Source organism: Pleurodeles waltl, chromosome 6, assembly GCF_031143425.1.
Source record: "Pleurodeles waltl isolate 20211129_DDA chromosome 6, aPleWal1.hap1.20221129, whole genome shotgun sequence".
Taxonomy (NCBI): Eukaryota; Metazoa; Chordata; class Amphibia; order Caudata; family Salamandridae; genus Pleurodeles; species Pleurodeles waltl.
The window spans coordinates 320,856,385-320,880,588 of NC_090445.1; the positions used below are offsets into that span (position 1 = coordinate 320,856,385).

The 24,204-nt window shown below is 45.7% G+C and overlaps 1 protein-coding gene across 1 annotated transcript in view; it reads left to right on the forward strand.

Annotated features, from left to right (window-relative positions):
- Positions 1–23,186, forward strand: part of LOC138299673 (interferon regulatory factor 9-like) — a 183,053-nt gene extending 159,867 nt beyond the window's left edge. The window contains exon 9 of the mRNA XM_069238145.1: positions 22,190–23,186. Coding sequence (XP_069094246.1) covers positions 22,190–22,333 — 144 coding nt within the window. The 3' untranslated portion in view covers positions 22,334–23,186. The remainder of the gene's footprint in view (positions 1–22,189) is intronic.
- Positions 23,187–24,204: the final 1,018 nt, after the last annotated feature.

The following is a 24,204-nucleotide window of genomic DNA, read 5'->3' on the forward strand; positions in this document are numbered from 1 at the left end:
GCCCTCAAACCCCTCCTCAACATTTTCTAGCTTGAGGATGCATTGCTGGTGATGGAACTGACCCCGTTTCACCACTGCTCCCTCTGAGACGCGAAATACCCCTGGTCTGACCCTCAACAGGTGCATAATTTGGGTTTGTCGCCTCAACACGTCGACACCAAGTGTCAGGCCTGCCTGATGTTCTGGTCGAAAAATACTTTGTTACTGTAGGGACAGGCACTGAGAATATCATAAGATTTATTGACACTCTGTGGAAAATACCCTGGTCATCTTTGAGAAAGAAACCCTAACGCCAAAGACACTGAGAAAGCTGGAGCCTCAGACATTTCAGCCCACCAATCATTACTGGAATCTACCTTCTCTTCCAGCTCCATTGAGAAGGAGGAACAATCACCGCTCATGGTCGAAGAAACGGGACCTACGCAGACAGACAGGCAATGTCACCGGCTGTGAGTATAATAGACACTTACACCAAGCCCACTAACGGCTCTTGATATGAGGTGGAGCACCAACTCCAAGGGGGCATTAGCCCCTGGAAGTCAAGTCAGCCTTCCGGGGTACCGCATGGCTCTGGCAAAGCCGACCCACACTCCCCTCCACCTAATTCAAGGGCTCCCGACCTACTTGACCGTTTGCCAGGACAAAGATCTTAGCATCCTCAGTGCCAAATTCCTGCTGACATGGAATACTGCAAGAGGACTCGAGACTGAAATCAGACATCATGCTTAGAGAGGACACCACCCCAAGCCCTGAAGCAGTGGGAGCAAAGAACTACCTCAATGCCGCCAAGCACAAAAGCCTCCAAGTCACTTGTGAAAGCCAAACCTGCAGCGTCAAGAAACATGAGCCCCAATGATTTGGAAAAGCCAGCCTTGAGCAGCTCCAAGCATAGCTTGATGCCTGTCAAAAGAGACATTAAATTCATCCACTACGAGGAGTACTACCAAACCACTGTCCAAGGCAGTCAAGTCTTTACCACATAAGCGGAAACCAGCTGTCGAGGAGGACTTAGCCTTGGTGCCAGAACCAGCTCAGAAGCATAAAAAGAAGAGCAAAGAAAAAAAGCACAAGCCCTATCAACGTTGTCCCTTCTACTGCTCCACCACTTCTGCCTCCTCTTCCACCTCCTCTCCATCCCCTTCCACCTCCATAATCACTACCATGGGCAAATACACCTCAGGGTTCACCATAATCTTCGGCTGAATCACACAGCCCATACCATGAGGATGAGCTGTACAACACGGAAGGTGAGAGTGGAGACCCTGGGAAGATTATAATGTGGATCCGCCTGGGTATCTTGACCCAGACCTGTATCTGTCCAGTCTTTTACCTCTCAACCCAATGATACAATCTCCTACCATGAGGTAATATGAAGGGCAGCCCAATACCCCAAAGTGGACCTTTAAGTGATCCAGGAGGAGGATTACTCTTTAGTTGAGGCCCTCTCAAAGATAGAACTTACTGTTCAGTTTCTATACCTGCTTAAGGGCATGTTATAACCAGCTACAGAGGCCTTTAAAGACCTTGTCAGGCCCTGTAGTAACCCCCAGGGTGGAATGTAAAAATAAGGCCTCACCTTCTGACCTACCATACATCAGGGGAAATGTAGAAACGGATTCCTTAGTCATCCACTCTGCACATAACTTTTCAGCGTAAGGGGACACTCTGCCACCCGACAAGCAGAGTAAGAAGAACCTGGACACAGCAGGCAAGAGGGTAGCCACTGGGGGGCTCTAACCATTAGTGTATTGCCAATTCTTTTCGCATACTGGCACGATTCAGTAATGCACATTGGGTCTAAATGCAGGAGTTGCTTCAGCAAAGGGGGAGGAACTAGTCCCAGACAATTCTAACAATTTCTAAGAACCATCTATTGTGCCCTCGATGCTGTGGGCACCACAGCCCAGAGAACAATGCAAGTATCCTGATTCAGTGGCATGCATGGGTCCGTATCTCGGAGTTTAAACCCTAGGTACTAACAGCTACTTCATTTCTCCTATGATACAGAACATTTGTTCGGACCACAGGGTGACCAAATTTATTTATTTTTTATAAAGGATATAGATGCAGATCACTGGCCAGAGACAGTTGCTTCAAAGGAAACAATGATGTAGAGATTCTAAGAGAACCTCCCCAGACACAGGCTCTCACACTTACCAAGGCCGTAGCAATTACAACAGCAGGCCTATCACTCTTAGAGGTTACACAAGAGGTGTGTATAAGGGAAGCAATAATATGGGAGAGCCAAGGAAGATTCCGGCTAGGGGACCTTCCCCATCACAAAACACTGACACCCTGCAATTCCCATCTGACCACACATCTTTTGGGGGCAAATCAATGATTTCTGGACATGCTGGTGGGAAATCACTTCAGAAGAACGGGATCTTGCCATAGTTCAACATGGTTACTGTATAGGGTTTCATACCATCCAGCATGCCACCTCGCACCTCAAACAGCATGGATCACATACGTCTTTGAGAGGAAGAAGAACAAGCTCTCTTACAGAAAGGAGCCATTGAACCCATCCACTTACAATATCAAGGGAAGGAGGTTTATTCCCTATACTTTCTTATTCTCAAAAAGGATGAGACTCTCAGCGCAGTCCTTGATCTCAGGCCCCTCAACCAATAATCCTGTCTTAACACTTCCTCGTACTTCTGCTGCAGTAAGGTGACTTCTTGGCAACAAAAGATCTTGAGGATGCATATTTCTACAACCCTATCCACCCAGCCCACCAATGTTACCTGTGCTTCATGATAAGTGACTGTCATCACCAATTCAATGTATTGCTGTTCGGCATAATCATGGCACCAAAGTTCTTCACCAAATGCCTAGTGGTGGTCACAGCACAGCCAAGACGATGGGATATTCATATATTCCCCTACTTGGATGTTTGGCTGCTCAAGCGAGCTTCAATGTATTGCCCATACACAAACAGTTATATCTCTCCTACATGCCTTAGCTTATACCATCAACACCACCAAGTCATACCTGGTCTCTCTTCAAATACAACCCTTTCTAGGGTTAACCTTAAATTCTGTAATGGGTAAAGCCTACCCCAGCCAACAGAGTCATATCTTCCCAACAGCTTGTCCCTCTTTTTCAGTCAAATCGTCCTCTACCAATTATGCACCTTCTCATCATGATGGCCTCCTGCATTGCCACAGTGCCCCATGCTAGATTGCACATGCATCCCCTTGAACAGTGCCTTGCAGCACAATGTTACTAAGTGGGGAGTCATAAGGAGGATTTAGTGTTGGTAAAGGCCAGTGTTCATCGCTTTCGGCAGTGGTGGAACACCAACAATCTGTTGCAGGACTGGTCTTTCACAGACCCTTTAATGCAAGTCACCATCACCAGGGACACATAAAGGGAAGATAGGGGGTACATCTCAGTCTCGCAGCAATACAAGTTCTGTGTACCTCGCAACAACAGGTTTACCTCATCAACTACCTCAAAATCCTAGCAATCCAGCTAGCCCTCAAAATCTTCCTCCCACAGATATAGGACAAGTCAGCATTAGTCAGAAAAGACAATATAACTCTGATGTACTACCTGCAGAAACAAGGTGGCACCCACTCTCTCCGCCTTTACGTTCTAGCTCAAACAACCTGGATTTGGGCCCTTCATCACTGCATCCATTTGATAGTGAAGTACCTTCCAGGGTCGGACAATGACCTAGCAGACATACTCAGCAGGTCACACTAAAGTTCACAAATGAGAATTCAGTCCTTTAGTCCTAAGTAGCTATTTCAAACGCTGGGGAACTCTGCAGACAGGCTTGCTTGCCATCCCAGATAACGCGCAATGCCAAAGCTTCACATTCTCACAGTCTCAGTCCATGGGCAATGCACTATTGATGAACTGGTCAGGGACATTTGCTCACACTGTTCTGCCTCTCCCGCTTCTTCCCCTAGTGGTGCGCACGATGCAACAAACATCCCAGACACTCAGCCTTGTAGCTCCTACTTAGGCCAGACAGCCCTGGTACTCCACACTATTTGAATTATCCATCAGACCCCACAATAAGCTTGCATACCGGCTGGACCTTCCCACCAGAAACCAGGGTCAGATCAGACATCCACTACCTAAACAGATCAACCTAGCAGTTGGGCACTTGAAACCATAGAGTTCGGCTGCCTACACCTCCTAGAGGAGTGATTAGATATCCTCAAGTAAGCACACAGACCCACTACTCGAGCTTCCTTTATGGCCAAATGGAAGAGGTTTGTCCACTACTGTATCCCAAAGCACATAGACCCGTTTAACCTTGCATTCCTGGTCATTATATGCTACCTCCTTCATCTATAATACTGCGGGTTAGATACACTTTCATTAGACTCCGCTTAGTGGGCATAGCTATTTACATTCAGAATAGAGAACACTCCTTGTTGTTCTGCATACCAGTCATTAAGTGTTTTGTGAGGGGCCTCAAAAGAGTCATTCCTTCAAGAGTGCATCCACCTCCTAAATAGTATCTCAACATAGTCCTCACCAATGCATTCCTGGCCCCGTCAGTTACTCTTTTGGAAGGTGGAATTCTTAGTAGCTAGAACCTCACTCAGACATATTAGTTAACTGCAAGCACTCACATTACAAGAACCCTACATCCAGTGCTGCAAAAACGGGGTAATACTACTGAACAACGCAAAGTTTCTGCCCAGTGGGGTTTCCCATTCCATCTTATTAAAACCAAAGAACTCCTGGTATTTTTCCACAACCACAGCTGAAAGCTCTCCACACTTTAGATGTCAAGAGGGCTCTCATATATTCTACACTGATAGATCAAACACTTTTGTAAGGGAGACCAGCTGTTTGTATTTTGAGCAAACCCCAGATGGTCAGCCTATTTGAAAAGCAGGGATTGCTAGACGGATTGCCAAGTGCATCCAGTCCTGCTACCTTAAAGCCAAGCAAGTTCTACCTGTACTTCCCAGGACACACTCCACATGAAAGACGGCTACTTCCTGGGCTTTCATTGGAAAAATTTCGCTAGCTGATATTTGGAAGGCAACTACTTGGTCAACCGCAAATGTTTACCAAATACTACTGTGTTGATGCTTTTGATAGAGAGCAAGCATTAGTTGGCCAGACAGTCCTAAGGACTTATTTTTCAGACATCTTCTCCGTCTGCTTGCTAGCATTGCTTAAACAGAGGGGCTGCTTTAAAGTCTATGCATAGCATGTATGTCTACAGCAACATATGCAACAAATGGAAAATGTTACTTACACTGTAAGCATATGTTCATAGTGCGTAGCACTGTAAGTTCACATGCACCCACTGTGTTTGCCAGACACGTGGCTCTGGCAGTAGAACTCTTGTCACTTGAACGGCTTCTTAAAACAAAAACAAGTTGCTAATGTCCAAACCCAACACAAGATAGTACGAGTATGCAGATCCTGTGAATCTATAGCACTACATGCTACAAATAGATGCATCAGGGTAAGTAACATTTTCCTACCTCCTCATCCACATTCCTCGCCCCTTTATGTACTAAAGCAACTGTAGTGCCAGCTTCACTATCGGCACCCTTTACTAAGCATATGTTTTCCCTTTCTACTAAAATACCACACCCCTTTTACTATATAAAAGTTAACATGTTAAAGAACTTCCTTTTTTCTTGTGTGCCCATTGGGTACACAATTCAGCATTGTTTCACACAGTGCTGGGCCTATGAGAGAAATGTGGTCATTGTTTTAATAGAATTTACTTTTACATGGTACATTTGCCCATGAGAGCAGTTTAGGTCTACAGGAAGAAGTGGTACTCTGGCCCATGGTTTCCTTACATCAGACCTCGCACTGTGTGTGAAAGATTGCGCTGGAGGGGGAGAACCTCTTGCCACTCGGGCACTTGATCACCATCAAGGAACACTGCAAGCCACAGTAGTATGTAGGCAGCTTGTGCTGAAGAGAAGAACGGGGGTAACATTCTGTACAGATAAGCCTGTGTAGTTGGAGCAGAGCATTGGCCCACCCACCATGTGGAAAAAAAACACAAGTTATAAGATAAGCGGTGTGTTGGTCCAGTTTTTTTAATGAAATTTAAAAAGTCATACCAATATGTTTTCTGTAAAAATAAATGGCATAAATGAAGTGGCACAAGACCAATATATGTATGAAGAAAGACAGAGAGATACCCCAATTACCAAAAAAAAAGAAAAATGCAATTTGCCTGCAGGGTTCCTTTTAGACACTAAACATTCTGGAGGGCAAGGCAACTTTTTTTTAGGAAGCCATGACTTAGCATTTATTTAATAGGTGTCTAGGAGTTTGCCTGCAGAAATGATATCAGTAGAATTGGAGATTTCCTCCTTATTTTGATTTCCTTCCATTGGTGAAGAAATTGCTTTAGGCTAAAAAAGAAGAAAAGGAAAGAGGAACAGAAGAAGTCTAACAATAGGGGTCCTCTTTCCACAAGAACATGAAACTGGGATAGGTCATATGCTTTGGTGTAGAAATGGGGAAATATAGCCAAAACAGAGAAACACATCCTACTCTTCCTCTTTAAGGGGAAAATCAACTGATTAGAAGAATTTGCTTCTCTCTAGGAGTTCAGACTTATCTTGCAGTAAGCCTGAGAAACACCTTCATAAAATCACAAGAGGATGAGGGGATATAGGTTTCACCTTTGATTACAGATTCGTCCCAGATGTCATGGACTTATCGATTTTGTATCTCATTCTCTTTGTCTTCCCAAAATGATGATAAAGATTTTTGTGTGTCAAAGAGAAATATACCCCAAAACAAGAATTGAAGTGCTGCATTTCCCATATGTGTGTATATTTTCAACTTCCCAATGATGATGAACAATCTTTTACATGTAGGGACAGTTTCAGGCAATTTGAAAAACCCATGGTGCTAACGTTTCTCATTAATCCTGCTATACAAGATCTTCATAAGAGGAAATGGAGAGATCTGGAAAATGCATCCGTTCCTACGTTTATGGGGAGACTGGGTCAAACAGAAGAAGTGGATATGGATCTTTCATAGAAGTCAAGTGAAGCCACTCTTATCAAATTTCACTGGACAGACTGCGCTACTGGCAGAGTTAAATTGGATTTGGTGGATAAAAGAGCAGATGCATCTGTGGGATGAGCATATTCTGAGCTGAACATGGCAATGATAGCAAGAATTTACCCATGTTTTCACCTCTAAGTTTTCGGTGAAAGCTTTTCAGCCCTGATCAGTGGCAATTTAAGATGGAGAATATGTTTCTCAATTTTTGGCAGCAATAGAGAATCAGACGAAGTTTCTGTCAGATATCACATTTGATCATTTGAATGCCTCCTCCATAGCAGATGGAGGAATGGAGGCAGCTAGAAGCCAATTTTATTTAAGAGATTGTTGGGTGGATGGAGCTGAGAAAGCCTGTTTAAGATGATATTTTAAGGTGATAAGCTGTCTGGTGAAGAGCTGAAGGATGTAATTTGTAAATCCTTCCAGAACTAATAACATGCACAATCTTTGAAGTACGATCTAGGCATTTTGACAGAAGTAGAAAACCTTGCGAGCATTAAGAAATATATGGTATGAGCCAACTTCCAAAAGGTCACAATTTCATTCTAGTCAAAAAAGCAGTGAATCTACGAATTCTCAGGAGTTTACAAAAAATCCACTCCAGTATAGTGATCAGGCGTTACTAAGAGAAAGTAGGATGATGGTGACTAAGTCTTCTTCAGGAAATGTGGTTGAGATAAATCAGTGACCAAAAGGCAAGTAATATCCCCTTGGTTTTGCAGCATGAATCCTTTTCTGGTTTCATATGCTATGCATCATTCCCTAGTGGTTGGGTCCAGAATTGTCTTTCTTTTTTTTTCTTCTCCTGAGCATCGTCAACCACCATTTGGTGTTAGGTCTGTCCCCGTATGACGTCAGAAGGTGCCCCAGAAGTTCCTGTGCGTGGTAGCCATCTTCAGATTCTTTTTTTCTGGGTCTGGAAGCAAAAGGAGAAGCTTTGAAGTTTTGGACAGAGGACGACCAAATAAACTTCGACAAAGATTTCAAACACCAAGACCAACACAGAGGCAAACGCATTACCGGCGGGGAACACCAGAGGAAATCAGCAGGACTGAAGAATGAAGCAAGGTAAGGGTCATGGAAAATACCCCCTTTAAACTCTGCCCAAACTGCCACCACAACGGATCACAGAGACGAGAACTGTGAAGCATGTGCAGCATTCTTTCCAAAGATGCTCAAAAGCACGCCGAAACAGAGCGAGGAACACCACACCGCGATACAGAGCCAAAAACAACAGGAGTCGCTGAAGGGATTTGGACTTTTCAGAGACAAGGAAGATCAAGTGGGAGGTCCAGAATCCACCCACGGATGGTCGGACGTCTAATTCCTCGAAGGAACCCCAGAGGAAAGACTTCCCAAAAAGAAGACGGTAAGAGACGTCGCAAAGAAACAAGAAAAAAATAGACAGACCCCCAAAGACATCGGGGAGAAAAGCACCTGAGAGGCAATACCTCAAGGCAGCCCCGACATCAAAGAAAAGGACCATTGAGGGTCAGCCAGTAACAAAAGAGCCCCACAGATCCCACACCAGGGATACCGAAGAGGACCGACCGCCGAAACTGTCGAGACCACAGTCGGTGAAGGACATCCCAAAACTATCAGGGAAGGAGGTGCCAAAGACATCAGGGAAAGAGACCCCGAGGTTAATGGGGGAACACATGCCAGAAAGAAACACTTCAGCGGAACGAGACGCCGAAAAGGCGTTGGACGTGGAGAAGAAAACACGTTGTCTGGAGGCTGAAATGGCAGCACTCGTACAAAGAAAAAATAATTTGAAGACGCGATGAAACAGTATCGAATCCCACGAGACCATCAAAGACCTCCACAGAAGCGGAAGAGGAAGAAGCTGCCATCGAAGCCCCGACAACACCTGAGCCAAATGAAGAGGAGGTTGAGGAGGCTTTCTACTACCCTGAGGAGGAACTGGCAGTGGGAAGTTTTGAGGAAGGCTTGCAGGACCTCGAAACTGGCAGCCCCGAAGAGGAGATCAACAGCTATCCCTTGAAACCTTCACCCTCTGATGACATCACATGCTACAGGAGCCTGGAGAAGAGGGCAGCAGACACCTGTGGGGTACCACTTGAGGAAGAAAAAGGGGACTCGTGCTACCTCTTATAAACACTAATAACAACAAGCAAGGGGAACCTATTTCTTCCCGTACTACCAAGTATACTGGCTAAAGGTAGGGAAGCCTTCAAAGATCAAGCAGCAGCCAAAGTGGTCACACCCAGGGTGGAAAAGAAATACAAACCATACAAGGTAATGCAGTGGCGGACTCCATCATAGTATCCACTGCAAGAAGGAGGAACAATGAACACTCATCCACAGCCCCTCCCCTCCTGAGAGAGAGGGCAAAGGACTGGACATGGTGGGGAGAAAGATTGACAGATTCGCTGCAACACAGTGGCGCATAGCCAACTCCAACACACTCCTCAACAGATTCGGTCATCAACAGTGGGACGAAGCTCATGAAGAAGCTCCCCGAGACAGATAAAAAGAGGGCAAAAACCGTGATACAAGAAGGAAAGAATATCGCAAATGCACGTTTGAAATTCGCCCTAGATTCCGCAGACACTGCAAGCAGGCAGGTGTGCACAGGAACAACTCTGAGAAGGCACACATGGCTCAGGATATCCGGCTTAAAACCAGAGGTACAAACCTCCATAATTAACAGACCGTTCAATGGAGACAGCTTGTTTGGACAAGACATGGACAAGTCCTTGCAACAGATCAAGGATGACAATGAAACAGCCAAGGCAATGGGGGTATTACAGTTCAGAGGAAGCTCCAGGAGAGGAAGCAACATCAGAAGACCCACAGGAAGGGGAACCTTTACCTTCGGGCAGCAACAACAACAACAGTCAACACAGGAAATACATCACAGGGTAACCAACAGACTGGATGCCAACAATGGCAACACCCAGCCAGACAGTCCTTTCGGGGTAGAGGAAGAGCAAGGTATCAAACCCCCATGGGAGGGGGAACAACCAAATGACATGCAAGTGTCCACAAGCCCTAACACACCAACCAATAGGGGGAAGAATAGCGCAGTACCCACAACAGTGGGAAACAATTACCATAGACAATTGGATACTAGAGGTGGTACACCATGGCTACTGTACAGAACTAACAAAGACACCACCAATAAACCCACCAAGGAAGAAGGGGTATCACTCAATAGAGCTCACTCTCCTGAAAAAGGAAGTAAAAGAACTCTTGCTAAAAGAAGCAATAGATAAAGTTGCAATAAACAAGTTAAACAAAGGGAATTACTCACCCTACTTTTTGGTGCCAAAACAGGACCTTTCACTAAGACCAATATTAGATCTCATATTCATAAACAAATTCATCTGCACACAGCATTTCAGGATGACAGCACTTAAAAAGATCATACCATGCCAGAAAAAAGGAGATCACATGGCAACCATAGACCTTCAGGGTGTCTATCTACACATACCAACATATAAATGCAGGAAAGTTGCCTCTTTCTAGCTTGGTTACCCAGACTTTTGGCCTGTTTATCAGTGTGTTTGACTGTGTTCACTGGGATCCTGCTAACCAGGACCCCAGTGACTGTGCTCTCTCCTCTAAATTTGGTTGCTGGTAACTTTTTATTTCCACAATCGGCATACTGGTGCCCCCAAGTAAGTCCCTAGTAAAGTTACCTAGGTACCCAGGGCATTGGGGTTCCAGGAGATTCCTATGGACTGCAGCAGTTATTCTGCTACCCATAGGGAGCCCATTCAAAGGGTTCTGCAGGCCTGCCATTGCAGTCTGCGTGAACCGGGTGCATGCACCCGGTTTCAATACAGGTCACTGGACCTGTTCACTGTAAGTCACCCCTGTGGTACGGCCTCTCAGCCCAGAGGGCAGGGTGCAGGTACCTGTGTGTGAGGGCACCCCTACACTAGCAGGGGTGCCCCCATGAACTTAAGCCCCATTTTACTGGACTCCGTGAGTGCGGGGACGCCATTTTATATGTGTACTGGACATAGGTTACTACCTATGTCCAGCTACATAATGGTAACTCCGAACCTGGGCATGTTTGGTATCAAACATGCTGGAATCATACCCAATACTTTTGCAAGTATTGGTTGTATGATTCCATGCACTCTGGGGGCTCCTTAGAGGACCCCCAGCATTGCTACCACCAGTCTTCCAGGGTTTTCCAGGCAGCCCCAGCTGCTGCCATCTCTTAGACAAGTTTCTGCCCTCGTGCTGCTTGATCTCCTCAAGCCCAGGACGGCAGAACAAAGGATTTACTTTGGGAGAGGGGTGTTACACCCTCTACCTTTGGAAATAGGTGTGACTGACTTGGGAAGGGTAGCTTCCCCCAAGCCACTGGTTTTGCTTTGAAGGGCACATTTGGTGCCCTCTGTGCATAAACCAGTCCACACTGGTTCAGTGGCACTCCAGAGGATCCCTGGGTTCTACCATCTTGATTCTAAGGTTGGCAAGGAACTCTGGGAGCATCTGAGTGGCGAGGCCAGGCAGATGATATCAGAGCCCCCTCCTGATAGGTGCTTACCTGGTTAGGTGACCAGTCCCCCTTTCAGGGCTATTTAAGGTCTCTCTCTTGGGTGGGTCCTCAGATTCGGTTTTCAAGATTCCAGCAGGTCTCCTCTGCAACCTCTGCTTCAACTTCTGGCCTCCGGAATTGCAAGTAAACCCACCAGGAACCGACAAGGTGCAGATCCTCGAGGAAGACTTCTGCAACATTGTATCCAAAGTTCCTGCCAGCCTTGCAACAGTTTCCTCGCCGTGCATCCTCAGAAGACTGCAACTCTTCAGCCTGCACAAGAAGAAGAAGGAATCTCCCTTGGAGTAAAGGAGTCACTCCCCTGCAACCGTAGGCATTCCACCGCTACTGAGCAGGGCCACCTCTTTTTATATCTTAAAGAACCAAAGGGATTTCTAGAAAAAACCCTCCCCTAAGAAGGAAATATAAAAACATGCTGGCTAGTTTAGGTAAGCTTTGAAAGGAACGCGTTGAGAATTGGCCAACATCCCAAGGCATTTCTCCAAAGGCCAAACCATTCCCTGCTTGCACGAAAAACAGAAATCCAGTACATTCTTATCATGCTGACTGACTAACTGTTCGGTGATATGTCTAATCTCTTCGGTAAGAAATAATACGAAAACAAGCAGAGTTTACAATGTGGAAAAACATGCATCTCCTCAAAGGGATCTTCTGGCTACGTGCAGCTCCAGCCCCCAGTACTCCTTCCTGCAAATCCCAGCCTCCTGCATGGTTCTCCTGTGGCTTGGGATCGTCTTTTGTAGTGCTGCATGGGCTTCTTCTGTGACTCCTGTGTCCCCGTCCAGTTTGACTCCTGTGCGTGCTGCCTCTGCTCCTGTGGACTCTCTGCGATGCTGAGGGTCTTCTGTGACTCCCCTCCTGGGGTGAGTTCTCCTGGGCCTTACTGGTCCCCGCCAGCACCTCTTTTTCACTAACCTTGAGCTTGCCTTTGGCAAGGCTTGTTGGTGGCAATCCTGCTCTGACACCTTCTGCAATCTTCCTTAGGATGTGGGACATCTTCTGCACCCATCTGAAACTCTTCGTCAACCAACTCCTGCATCCACAGCTGGGTGGGTAGTACCTCCTACTCCTCCTTGACTCCACTGTTACTCTTGGACTTGGTCCCTTGTATCCACAGGTCTTCTTCCTTCAGGAATCCACTGTTTGTTTTCTTGCAGTCTTCTCTGGATGGCTTCTTTTTCTTCTTTTCCTCCTTTTGGGTGGTTTGGGGAAAATCCAGTGTTTTACTCCTGCATTGCTGGTCACTGGGGGTACTGTGTTACTTACCTTTGTAGTTTTTTAATACCCCCAGCTCCCCTCAACACATTTTACTTACCTAAGTGGTGATACCTTGTTTGCATTCCATTTTTTAGTATATGGTTTGTGCTCCCCCTAGAGTCCCTATTTGTTGTTACAGTTTGCACTATTTTCTAACATTTTCTATGCCTATTTCTGATTGCTAGTGTATATATTTAGTGTATTACTTACCTCCTAAGGGTGGGTCACCTGTCTAGTGTTTTGTGGTGATTTGTGCCAAAAATAAAGTACCTTTATTTTTGTACAACTGAGTGTTTTCTTTCATGTGTGTAAGTGCTGTGTGACTACAATGGTATTGCATGAGCTTTACAAGTCTCCTAGATAAGCCTTGGCTGCTCACCCACAGCTACGTCTAGAGAGCCTGCCTTCTAGACACTGCCTACACTTTACTAAGAGGGGATACCTGGACCTGGTATAAGGCGTAAGTCCCATAGGTACCCACCATACACCAGGCCAGCTTCCTACAATCAAGCAAACAAAAAATCTCAGATTCACACTAGAAGGAGTGCAATTGCAATTCAAAGTCTTACCATTTGGAATAAACTATTTGGTTGCAGTTTGTAGAGTTCTGGAGGGTCCAGATGCAGTTTCTTTGGTAAGAAAGTGAAGTAAAGAATGCAGAGGATTCCTGCTGGAGTCTTGCAGTCTGAATCTAAAGAAACACCCAAGCGAGAGACCCTAAATACCCCTGAGAGGGGGGGATAGGTCAGCTACACAAGTAGCACCTATCACGGGAGGGCTCTGCGTCACCTGCTGGCACTGGCCACTCAGATGCTCCCAGAGTGCCCTGCCAGTTTGGAATCCAAGATGGCAAAACCCAGGGACCCTTTGGAGGAGCTCGGAGCACCACCCCTGGGGTGGTGATGGACAGGGGAATGGTCACTCCATTTTCCTTTGTCCAGTTTCGCGCCAGAGCAGGGACTAGGGGTCCCTGAACCGGTGTAGACTGGGTTATGCAAGGAAGGCACCAAATGTGCCCTTCAAAGCATTTCCAGTAGCTTGTGGAGGCTACCCCTCCCAGGCCTGTAACACCTATTTCCGAAAGGAGAATGCGTAACACCCCTCTCCCAAAGGAAATCCTTTGTTCTGCCTTCCTGGGTTTGAGCTGCTCAAGCAAAAGGAGGGCAGAAACCTGTCTGAGAGGTGGCAGCAGCTGGGGCTGCCTGGAAAACCTCAGAAGGCTGGAATTGCAATACTGGGGCTCCACATGGAATCATAGAATTAATGCTTGCAAAAGCATTGGGGTATGATTCCAGCATGTTTGATACCAAACATGCCTATGTTCGGAGTTACCATTATGTAGCTTGACATAGGTAGCAACCTATGTCCAGTAAACGTGTAAAATGGCGTCCCCGTACTCACAAAGTCTGGGGAAATGGTCCTGTAGGACCTGGGGGCATCTCTGCTAGTGCAGGGGCCCCCTCACACACAGGTACTCTGCACCCTGCCCTCAGGGTTGAAGGGCCTGCTAAAGGTGTAACTTATAAGTGACCTGGTGCAGTGTAAATGGCAATGAAAGGGTACATGAACCTTTTCACACAGGCTGCAATGGCAGTCCTGTAGAAGCCTTTGCATGGTCTCCCTATGGGTGGTAAAAGACATGCTGCAGCCCATAGGGATCCCCTGGAACCCCAATGCCCTGGGTACCTAGGTACCATATACTAGGGACTTATAAGGGGGCACCAGTATGCCCATTGTGGGTTAAATGCTGGGTTACCAGTATGCAGTGACAGAATTTAGAGAAGAGAGAGCATAATCAGTAGGGTCCTGGTTAGCAGGATCCCAGTGTACACAGTCAAATACACTGACATCAGGCAATAAATGGGGGTAACCATGCCAAAAAGAGGGTACTTTCCTACAGGGATGACCACCCTAATGCTGTCCGGTCTAACAGCATCTAAGCAAATAAAGAAAGGAAGGCCCTTCAACACAACAAGTCCCTCAGTGACCATCACCACGGATGCATCCCACAAGGGGTGGGGAGCACACACAGACAGCCTAAAGATACAAGGTCTATGGAACAAACAAGATGCAGTCAAACACATCAATTTTCTAGAGCTGAAGACTGTGTTTCTAGCCCTGAAGGCATTACAATCGCAAATAGTGGGAAAATCGGTACTAATAGAGACAGAAAACACAACAACAGTGTTCTATCTGAACAAACAAGGGGGCACAAAATCATTCACCCTAAGCCGATAAGCCCAAAAATATGGAAATGGGAGATACCTAAAGGTATATACCTACCAGGAAAGGACAACAGAGAAGTGGACAAACTAAGCAGGCAAAACAGCAACACACATGAATGGGAGTTAAAGCAAAGGAGCCTAAGAAGAATTTTCAAAATCTGGGGCCCACCAACAATTGACCTGTTCGCATCAGCAGAGAACAGAAAATGCCAATGGTTCGCCTCCAGGTTTCCACACCACTAATCAGAAGAGAATGCCCTGTCACTAAACTTGTCAGGGACATTACTCCTACGCCATTCCACCAATTCTCTTAATTCCAAAGGTACTGGAGAAGGCCAGGAGGCCAGAAACAAATCTCATCCTCATAGTCCCACAATGGGCCAGACAAGCATGGTACTCAGACCTACTCCAACTTTCCAGGGAACAGTTTATAAAAATAAAAGATCAATACCTATTCACAATGCAGATGGGCAAAGTATTCCACCCAGAACCAACAACTTTCAATCTAACAGCATGGCGCCTGAATACATAGAATTCGGACACATAAACCTACCAAAGAGAACCATGGAGATATTAAAGGAAGCAAGAAAACCAACAAGAAGAAAATGCTATGCATCAAAATGGAAACAATATCTCCCATGGTGCACAGGGTACAATACACAACAACAATAACTAAACAGGAGACCGTAATAACCTATCTCACACACTTATTGGACAATGGAAGCAATTACTCTTTACTCAAGGTACACCTGGCAGAAATCGTGGCCTACACCAGAGGGACATTATGCAGAAGTTTCTTCACAGCACCCATAATAAAAAGGTTCCTGGAAGGATGAATAATAATTGCCCCACCAACAAAGACACCAGCCCCAATGTTGATACAGTACTAACACAAATCATGACAAAACCATTTGAACCCGTGCACAAGACTCATTTAAAATTTCTCACACTGAAAACAGCCTTCCTAATTGTGATCACATCGCTACGAAGAGTAAGTGAGATCCAAGCCTTAACAATAGAAGAACCATACATGCAAATCCACAAGGACAAGGTAGTTCTCAGAACAGACCTGCAGTTCCTACCAAAGGTGGTCACAAAATTCCACATAAATCAAACCATACAGTTACCCGTTTTCTTAAAAAACCCACAAAGTGAAATGGAGAAAAAAACGCATACATTGGACGTAAGAAGGGCAGTAGTATACTACTTGGAAGAAACCAAGCAACTCCGCAAGGGTAATCAATTATTTGTTGCGTATGCTAAAGGCAACAAAGGGAACCTTGTCACAAAGGGGACCATTGCATAATAGATTGTGGAGACAATTCAAACATGCAATGCAGCAGCAGGCGAACAACAGCCACAATGCCTACAGGCACACTCAACAAGGAAAAAAGGTGCATCCCTGGCATTCATAGCTAATGTGCACATAGACACCATTTGCACAGCAGCAACATGGGCATCTCCTCACACATTCACAAAACATTATTGTGTGGACATCCAAATGCATAAAGAAGCACAGGTGGGACAAAAAGTACTGCAACACCTGTTTGCAAGTTCATCTTTTCAACCAGACCAACCCAAATAAATGGGAGAAACTGCTAAACAATCTGATGCACAGCATGTGAATCCAGAAAAGGATTCATGCTGCAAAACAAAATGGTTACTTACCAGTAGGAGTAGTTTTGCAGCCTGAAGAGTTTTCTGGATTCACATGCAACCCACTCACCTCCCCAGAAAACAGAACACAACAAACAGGTGGGGTAAGAGGTCAAAAATGTAAGCGATAAAACAAAGGCAAATGGAAAAAGAATCCGAAGGTGACTACCATGCACAGGAACATCCAGGGTGCCGTATGTCCTCATACGGATACGGACATAACACCAAATGATGATCAACGACACCCAGGAGAAGGGGGAAAAAAACAAAGACAATTCCAGACCAACCACTAGGGAATGATGCACAGCATGTGAATCCAGAAAACTCTTCAGGCTGTGAAACTATTCCTACTCGTAAGTAACCATTTTGATATTCCTTATAGATTCATGGTCATACTCCATAAGTTTGCTTCCTACCAACTCTTGTGTTGAAGAACACCCAAAAGAATAAGGCCTTACAAAAGAATGTGTTGATTCAGATGGACACAAATTCTAGTCTGTGTGTGCTGTCAAAGTCAGAGGTGGTATACATTAGAGTTGCTAAAAAAAAAAAAAAAAATCAGGAGGTGATCGTCTGATTGTCTTGAAAGACCTAAATGCGTTTCAAGAGGAGTACACTGCATATGGTAATTCCTTTGGGAACAGAGGAAGATTTTGTTGGCATCAACAGATCTGCATCAAGCCTATCTACATTTGCCAATATGAAAGAAACTTCGGGGGTCACCGTCCGCCAAGGTACCGCCGCTGAATGACCGCACCGCGGTCAAAAGACCGCGGCGGCCATTCAGACATTTCCTCTGGGCCGGCGGGCGCCCTCCAAAAGAGCGCCCGCCGGCCCAGAGGAAATGCCCCTGCAACGAGGACGCCGGCTCAGAATTGAGCCGGCGTAGTTGCAGGGGTGCGACGGGTGCAGTTGCACCCGTCGCGTATTTCAGTGTCTGCTTAGCAGACACTGAAATACTTTGCGGGGCCCTCTTACGGGGGCCCCTGCAGTGCCCATGCCATGGGCATGGGCACTGCAGGGGCCCCCAGGGGCCCCGCGGCACCCCCTACCGCCATCCTGTTCCTGGCGGGAGACCCGCCAGGAACAGGATGGCGGTAGGGGGTGTCAGAATCTCCATGGCTGCGGAGCGCGCTCCGCAGCCATGGAGGATTCTGTAGGGCAGTGGTAAACCGGTGGGAGACCGCCGGTTTACCCTTTCTGACCGCGGCTGAACCGCCGCGGTCAGAATGCCCTCGGGAGCACCGCCAGCCTGTTGGCGGTGCTCCCGTGGTCGGTGACCCTGGCGGTCACCGGCCGCCAGGGTCAGAATGACCCCCTTCATATTGACCTAGGTTTGCAATAGGAGGAAATAATTGGCATTACCAGGTATTACCATGTAGCTTCAAATCTTCTCACAGTCTTCACCAAAAGTTTGGATCCAGTAATGGTGATCCTGCATGAACAGAGGATTCAGATCAATCCTTATCTAGCCGACCTATTGATTGTCTCCACTCATGGTTAACATTAGCGGAGAACATTAAAAAACCTAAACAAATCTCAAAGCTTTGTTTCAACTCAACATTTAGAAGTTACTCCTTTAGTGCCCATTCAAGAACCTGATTTACCTAGACACATGGTTTCAAACAGATTTATGTAAAGTGAGCCTTTCGCCAAACAGGAAGTCAAAAGTGATTCAGAGACTAAGGGGGTCATTTTGACCGTCCGCCAAGGTACCGCCGCTGAATGACCGCACCGCGGTCAAAAGACCGCGGCGGCCATTCAGACATTTCCTCTGGGCCGGCGGGCGCTCTCCAAAAGACCGCCCGCCGGCCCAGAGGAAATGCCCCTGCAACGAGGACGCCGGCTCAGAATTGAGCCGGCGTAGTTGCAGGGGTGCGACGGGTGCAGTTGCACCCGTCGCGTATTTCAGTGTCTGCTTAGCAGACACTGAAATACTTTGCGGGGCCCTCTTACGGGGGCCCCTGCAGTGCCCATGCCATGGGCATGGGCACTGCAGGGGCCCCCAGGGGCCCCGCGGCACCCCCTACCGCCATCCTGTTCCTGGCGGGAGACCTGCCAGGAACAGGATGGCAGTAGGGGGTGTCAGAATCCCCATGGCTGCGGAGCGCGCTCCGCAGCCATGGAGGATTCTGTAGGGCAGTGGTAAACCGGCGGGAGACCGCCGGTTTACCCTTTCTGACCGCGGCTGAACTGCCGCGGTCAGAATGCCCTCAGGAGCACCGCCAGCCTGTTGGCGGTGCTCCCGTGGTCGGTGACCCTGGCGGTCACCGGCCGCCAGGGTCAGAATGACCCCCTGAGTCCTTTATTACAGATTAACCAAGCACCATTCTGGGAATGGCTTTAAATCCAAGGCAAAATGACAGGTCATGATCCCTTGTGTAATGCTGGAGAAGAACTGTAGGATATCAGCTCCAGCTGTAGGCTGTAATTGATATTCCTTTTTCTTTTAGCAAGCATATCACTTTATCATGTACACATGGGACCATAGTTTCATTTGACATTACAACACTGGAGGCCATTATTTCAAGGATATAATTTCTGTCTCGAGGACTGTAAAGGAACAACTACTATGGTGGTCAAATTAGCGGATTATAGACAAGGGAGTTCTTATAAATCCCCAGTCCCCATACATATTAACCACAGATGCCAGCGGGTTTGGACTCAAAGATGGTTCAGGGTGGTTGGCTATTTTAGGAGAAGAGTCATTCTTCAAACTGGAGAAAACTGATGACAGTTTGGAAGGTTTTACAGAGCTGAGAAAGGAGGTTCAGGATGCAGACAATTATATAACAGTGTCTTACCTGAACAGGCAGTTTGAGACAGGGTCCTAATCCATGAACAAGGCACCTTGGAATATTTCATGTTTGGCAGAAAGGATAGTTCTTTCTCTCAACATGATTCATATTCAAGGGAAAGAACATATACTTTAATTCTTCCTCTAAAAATCTCAGGTTGACAACTCACATACGTCAGGAAATTTGAAGGAGATTTAGGAGTCAACAGTAGATTTCCTTGCAGATCACCCGCACGTTCTGGTTTCTGACCTCATCTCCAGGTTCATTTATTGGTGATTGAACTGCATTCCTTAACAAGCAAGTGACCCAAGTCCCTTTGGTATGCCTTCCCTCCTTATCCCTGTGGTTCCTCAAGCAATTTAGAAAATCAAGAGAGAATAAGCAGATGCAATATTAGTTTGTCCAAATCAAAAGGTAGTGTTTTTCTCTTCTAGCAGAAAGACTAGTGAATCAGGTTTGGTTGCTTTATCTAGATTCACGTCCATTGAATCCTCCATCAGTTCTAGCTTTCTTATCAACCCAGCGGTTCCGGCTAGCCATTTTGAAGTTGACAAGAAGGGACAGAGTAACTGAGGGGCATGTTTACAAACCCCTAGCGCTTACCTGCGTCACATTAGCATCAATTTCTTTTACGCTAATGTGGCTTTAGGAGGGGTTTTTTGATGCGCTTGCATTGTGCCACTTTGCACCCCCTTGCGCCACTTTACTCTTGCTCCAGGCATAATGTATTCTTGGGGGGCCCGCAAAAATGGCAAATCTACAAGATTTCACAGCAACATTTTTGGCGTCATTTTTAATGCCTGCTCAAAGTAGGTGTTAAAATGATGCACTCATAGAAACCTATCGGCCTCCTTGCACTTTGCTGCACTACCGTCAATATTTTTGACGGTGCTACAATAGCATCAAAAATTCTGATGCTACTGTCCTAACAACCGCCATGGTGCACCGTATTGTAAATACGGCGCACCCATGGTGTCGTTGGGTGGGGAAGGGCGGCGACAAAAGAAAAATGCTGCATCAGCACTCATGCACCAGTTTCTTGTAAATATGCTCCTTAGATCTTTCTCTTGCTGTATCCAGTTCCACCCTACCTTCAAGGAAGGAGTCTGCTAGAAAGTGTTATAGTTTTTATCACTAGGCTTCTTTATATACAGTATAGGTGTTCAGCAAAGAATCTATCTCTTGTCCTTTGTGCTCCAGAACATATATTGTTACTTTTACGTTTCTATTGCAGACATTTGTGCTAAAGCAATATAGGCATACACTTGTACGTTTGTGAAGTACAACAGGAAAAATTAAGCCAAGGATCTGAATTCGGTATAAAGGTTTTTGAATGGAAATATATACCTTAATTTAATCTTGCTTTTTGACATAGGTTTAGGCAGCTGCAGCCTGTTGTTTAGAGAGGAGGGACCCAACCCCTCCACCTTTTTCCAATGCACCAAAAGTGTCTGCCAGGCTGCGCAAAGGTCAGCCTGACAGGCACTCTTCATGTTTGGGTCAGGCAGCCAGGCGGTGTACATGTGCTAAATGCGGAAGTGCCTGGCTACCTGCACAGACATTTGCTGGTCTAAGAATTCGCAGCCTGAAGGGCATTATCTCCTGAGCCCGACAAAGTCTTCTGTGAGCTTCCCCCTCATGACAAGGGGGAGCACCACTGATGAACCTAGACATGTGTACATTCAGTTTTAAGCCATAGAATGCTCACTGCTGGCTCGTCATCTGTGAGTCTCGTCACAGAGTGGGGTCAGCAGCTCTCACTGACCCCCATCTCACTCTGTGACAAGGTAAGAAAGGTCCTCCTTTAATTGGCTGCCACATGACAAGCTCAGCCAGTGACAATAGGCGGCAGGATCTTCCTTCTGTCCCTTCCTTAACTGAAGCCTATAGAAAAACAACCGAGGCTTGTGCTTCTACTTTCCGCCACCCAGTGTCTCCGCAGCAAGTAAGTCCTTAATGAATGTTGAATGCATGTGGGTATGTATAAACGTATCTGTATGTGCGCATGTGTAAATGGATGACTGCCTGCATATATGCTTTTGAATGGTGGGTGTATGTGTGCACGCTTGTGAATGGGTGTGTGTGTGCATGTGGATTGGTGTGTGTGTGTTCTCACCCCGCCACTGCTGCGCAATACGAGCCACCGCTGGTTCATGTTGTTTCAAATTTATGTAGAGCATTAATTGTATGTTGATTAATGTTCACTTTCCAAGGACAATATGCTTAGGTATGTCTGCATTAGTGAGGAATAGGATGAGGAATATGGATGACGAGGTAATGCTTGGATTACTTAGTGGTAATCTTCATTACTCCAATTCCATGTTTCACATCTCAGTTCTTTCGTTACTGCCCTCCCTCCCTTACTAATTTCAGGAGGTTCAACTGAGGGGGATGGTTGGTAGGGGAAGGAGGATGGATATATCAGGAGCTGTGTTAACATCATAATCTTTACATATTAATTGGAGTGGATGTTTTTACGAGGAACATGGAATCTGAGTAATGAAGCTTGCTGGTAGTAATCAAGCATTTATTGCTGTTTTATAATATTAGATGGCCTTGTTCCGGTCTTTGTCCTGGCATGACATCTCCAGTAAGCACACACCACTTCTGCTACCAATGGAGATCTCTTCATTGAACTAACTATTGTTAAAACCTCTGCTTCTCTTAACACATTTCTGCTTTTTTTCTGGCAGGTGGAGCAGATGTTGCCTATGCAGCAGCTGACACAGGAAGTGTCAGACTCCTTCAGCAACTCCATCACTCTCTTTCCGAACCCAGAGTCTGAAGAGCTTCTCTTCCAATCTACGGCTGAGTCTGTGCTTTTAAGCTTGTCGTGAACAGGGATAAGAGGAAACCAGAACATACCAACTAGAGATGCTGTATATACTCTTTGCCCTCCCAGCTTCCCAAACGCCTCCCCTATCTCTTTGTTGACATCTTCTGTATGTATGTAGATATGTATATTTTTTATATACCAATGTGTGTAAGTAACTGAAGAAAATCACACCTTTAGGATCTTCGAATTTGTGACAATGTGAAAGGACAGAACCCATTTTTAGAACATTCTGACATTTTCAATTTGTTGAGGAAAACTGACCACAACCCTCTCCCACCCCACCTCCCTTCGCCTCAGGTAACGTGTCCCTGGAGGGATCCCATCCCATTTATATTTTCAGTTCACCCTTTTACGCCTGTTGTTGTCTTCCAACGGCCCTACGCGCTCATGTGTATTTTAAGACCCCAGGTAGCACTTGAGGAATCTGGCATCCAGAATTCCATGAAGCGGCTGGTTCTATGACCTGAACTGTGTTCTCTTCTCCATCTTGGTCAGAGTGGCTGTGGCTAGTGTTACCAAGCATGTTGCTTTCTGTTTCGCCTCCTCAATTTTCAAGCTGCCAATTGCACTTCGTTGTGGAGCTGGGGTCTGAATGTAGCGTAAAATATTGTTTGCAATGTTTTAATGTTTGGGAAAGTCATTGTGCCAGTTTTGTTACAGACTCCTGCACAAAAATGGTGGGTTGGTTGGCTCAATCAGTTATCCCTCAAGCATTATAGTAGATTCACTACTCCTATAGACTGTGGCTGCTAGACTGAATGCTCCTGTTCACCATGTACACTATGCACTTTTCAACCTCCTTTGTGAGTATGATTTTTACTTTTGAAAATAAAATCTTACTCAAGTATCCCTCACATGTGTTTTTGCCAGTTATGAATTTGGGTGGGAGAGGAAGCAGGGCGAGGCAAAAGATTATTGAGAGGTTGACAGAAACCAACTTACTGTGATGCCGATGGCTTCAATATGATTCTTATTAGACAAATGTGGGGTAGTGACCACCTGATTAGAGTGACATCCTGTGCCAACTGCCATTATATATTGGGCTGTCCACAGAAACGCAAAGTTTGAGATGGGTCTTTAAATTAACTTAAACAGAGACCAGCAATCTAGGACATTTAGAGAGTTCCTGACTAACCATGGCCAAGAGGTTTGTGGGCAGAGTGAGTCCCAAGCTTGTTGGAGTTAGTCTGATTTTCCTATAGACCGATTTAGTTTTGAGTGAAACCCTCAATGAATTATGGCACATCCAGGTGAACTTATAAGTGTAGATACAAGAAATTGGAATATTATTTGAGGTGGGTGAATACTCATCTCAAAGAATAATTACAACCCTTGCCAGGGTGAACCACTTACGTGACTAAATAATCCTGAGTTCAACCCCTGGTAACTATGATACAGAGCAGACGTATATTAGAGGCAATGTGTAAAGCGTTTATGCAGTACCAGAACACTAATAAAATCAAAACAAAGCACAAGAAAAATCCCAAACAAATGTTAGCATACATTTTAATAAATACATTGACACTAAAACAATAAAAAATCCAGTAATGGTAAGCAGACATATTCATTTTTAAGAGATTGGATAAAACTTCCACCGACAAGCATTAAGAGCCAACCACAGTCAACTGGTCCTGATAGCCTATGGATTCATGGTAAAGGAGTCACAATAATGGTTTATTTTTTATGCTGGACCTATAACAATGAACGTTTTATTTATTGAAGGAAAGCAAATATTTTAAACAGAAATGCTGCCCAAGATAGCACTGGCACAAAAGTTGAGCATAATGAGTAACAAAGAATGGATCACAAGAAGTGTATAAAGGAATCGTATTGAGAAAAGGAATCAGCAACCTATAAAACAGTGAAAGGAAA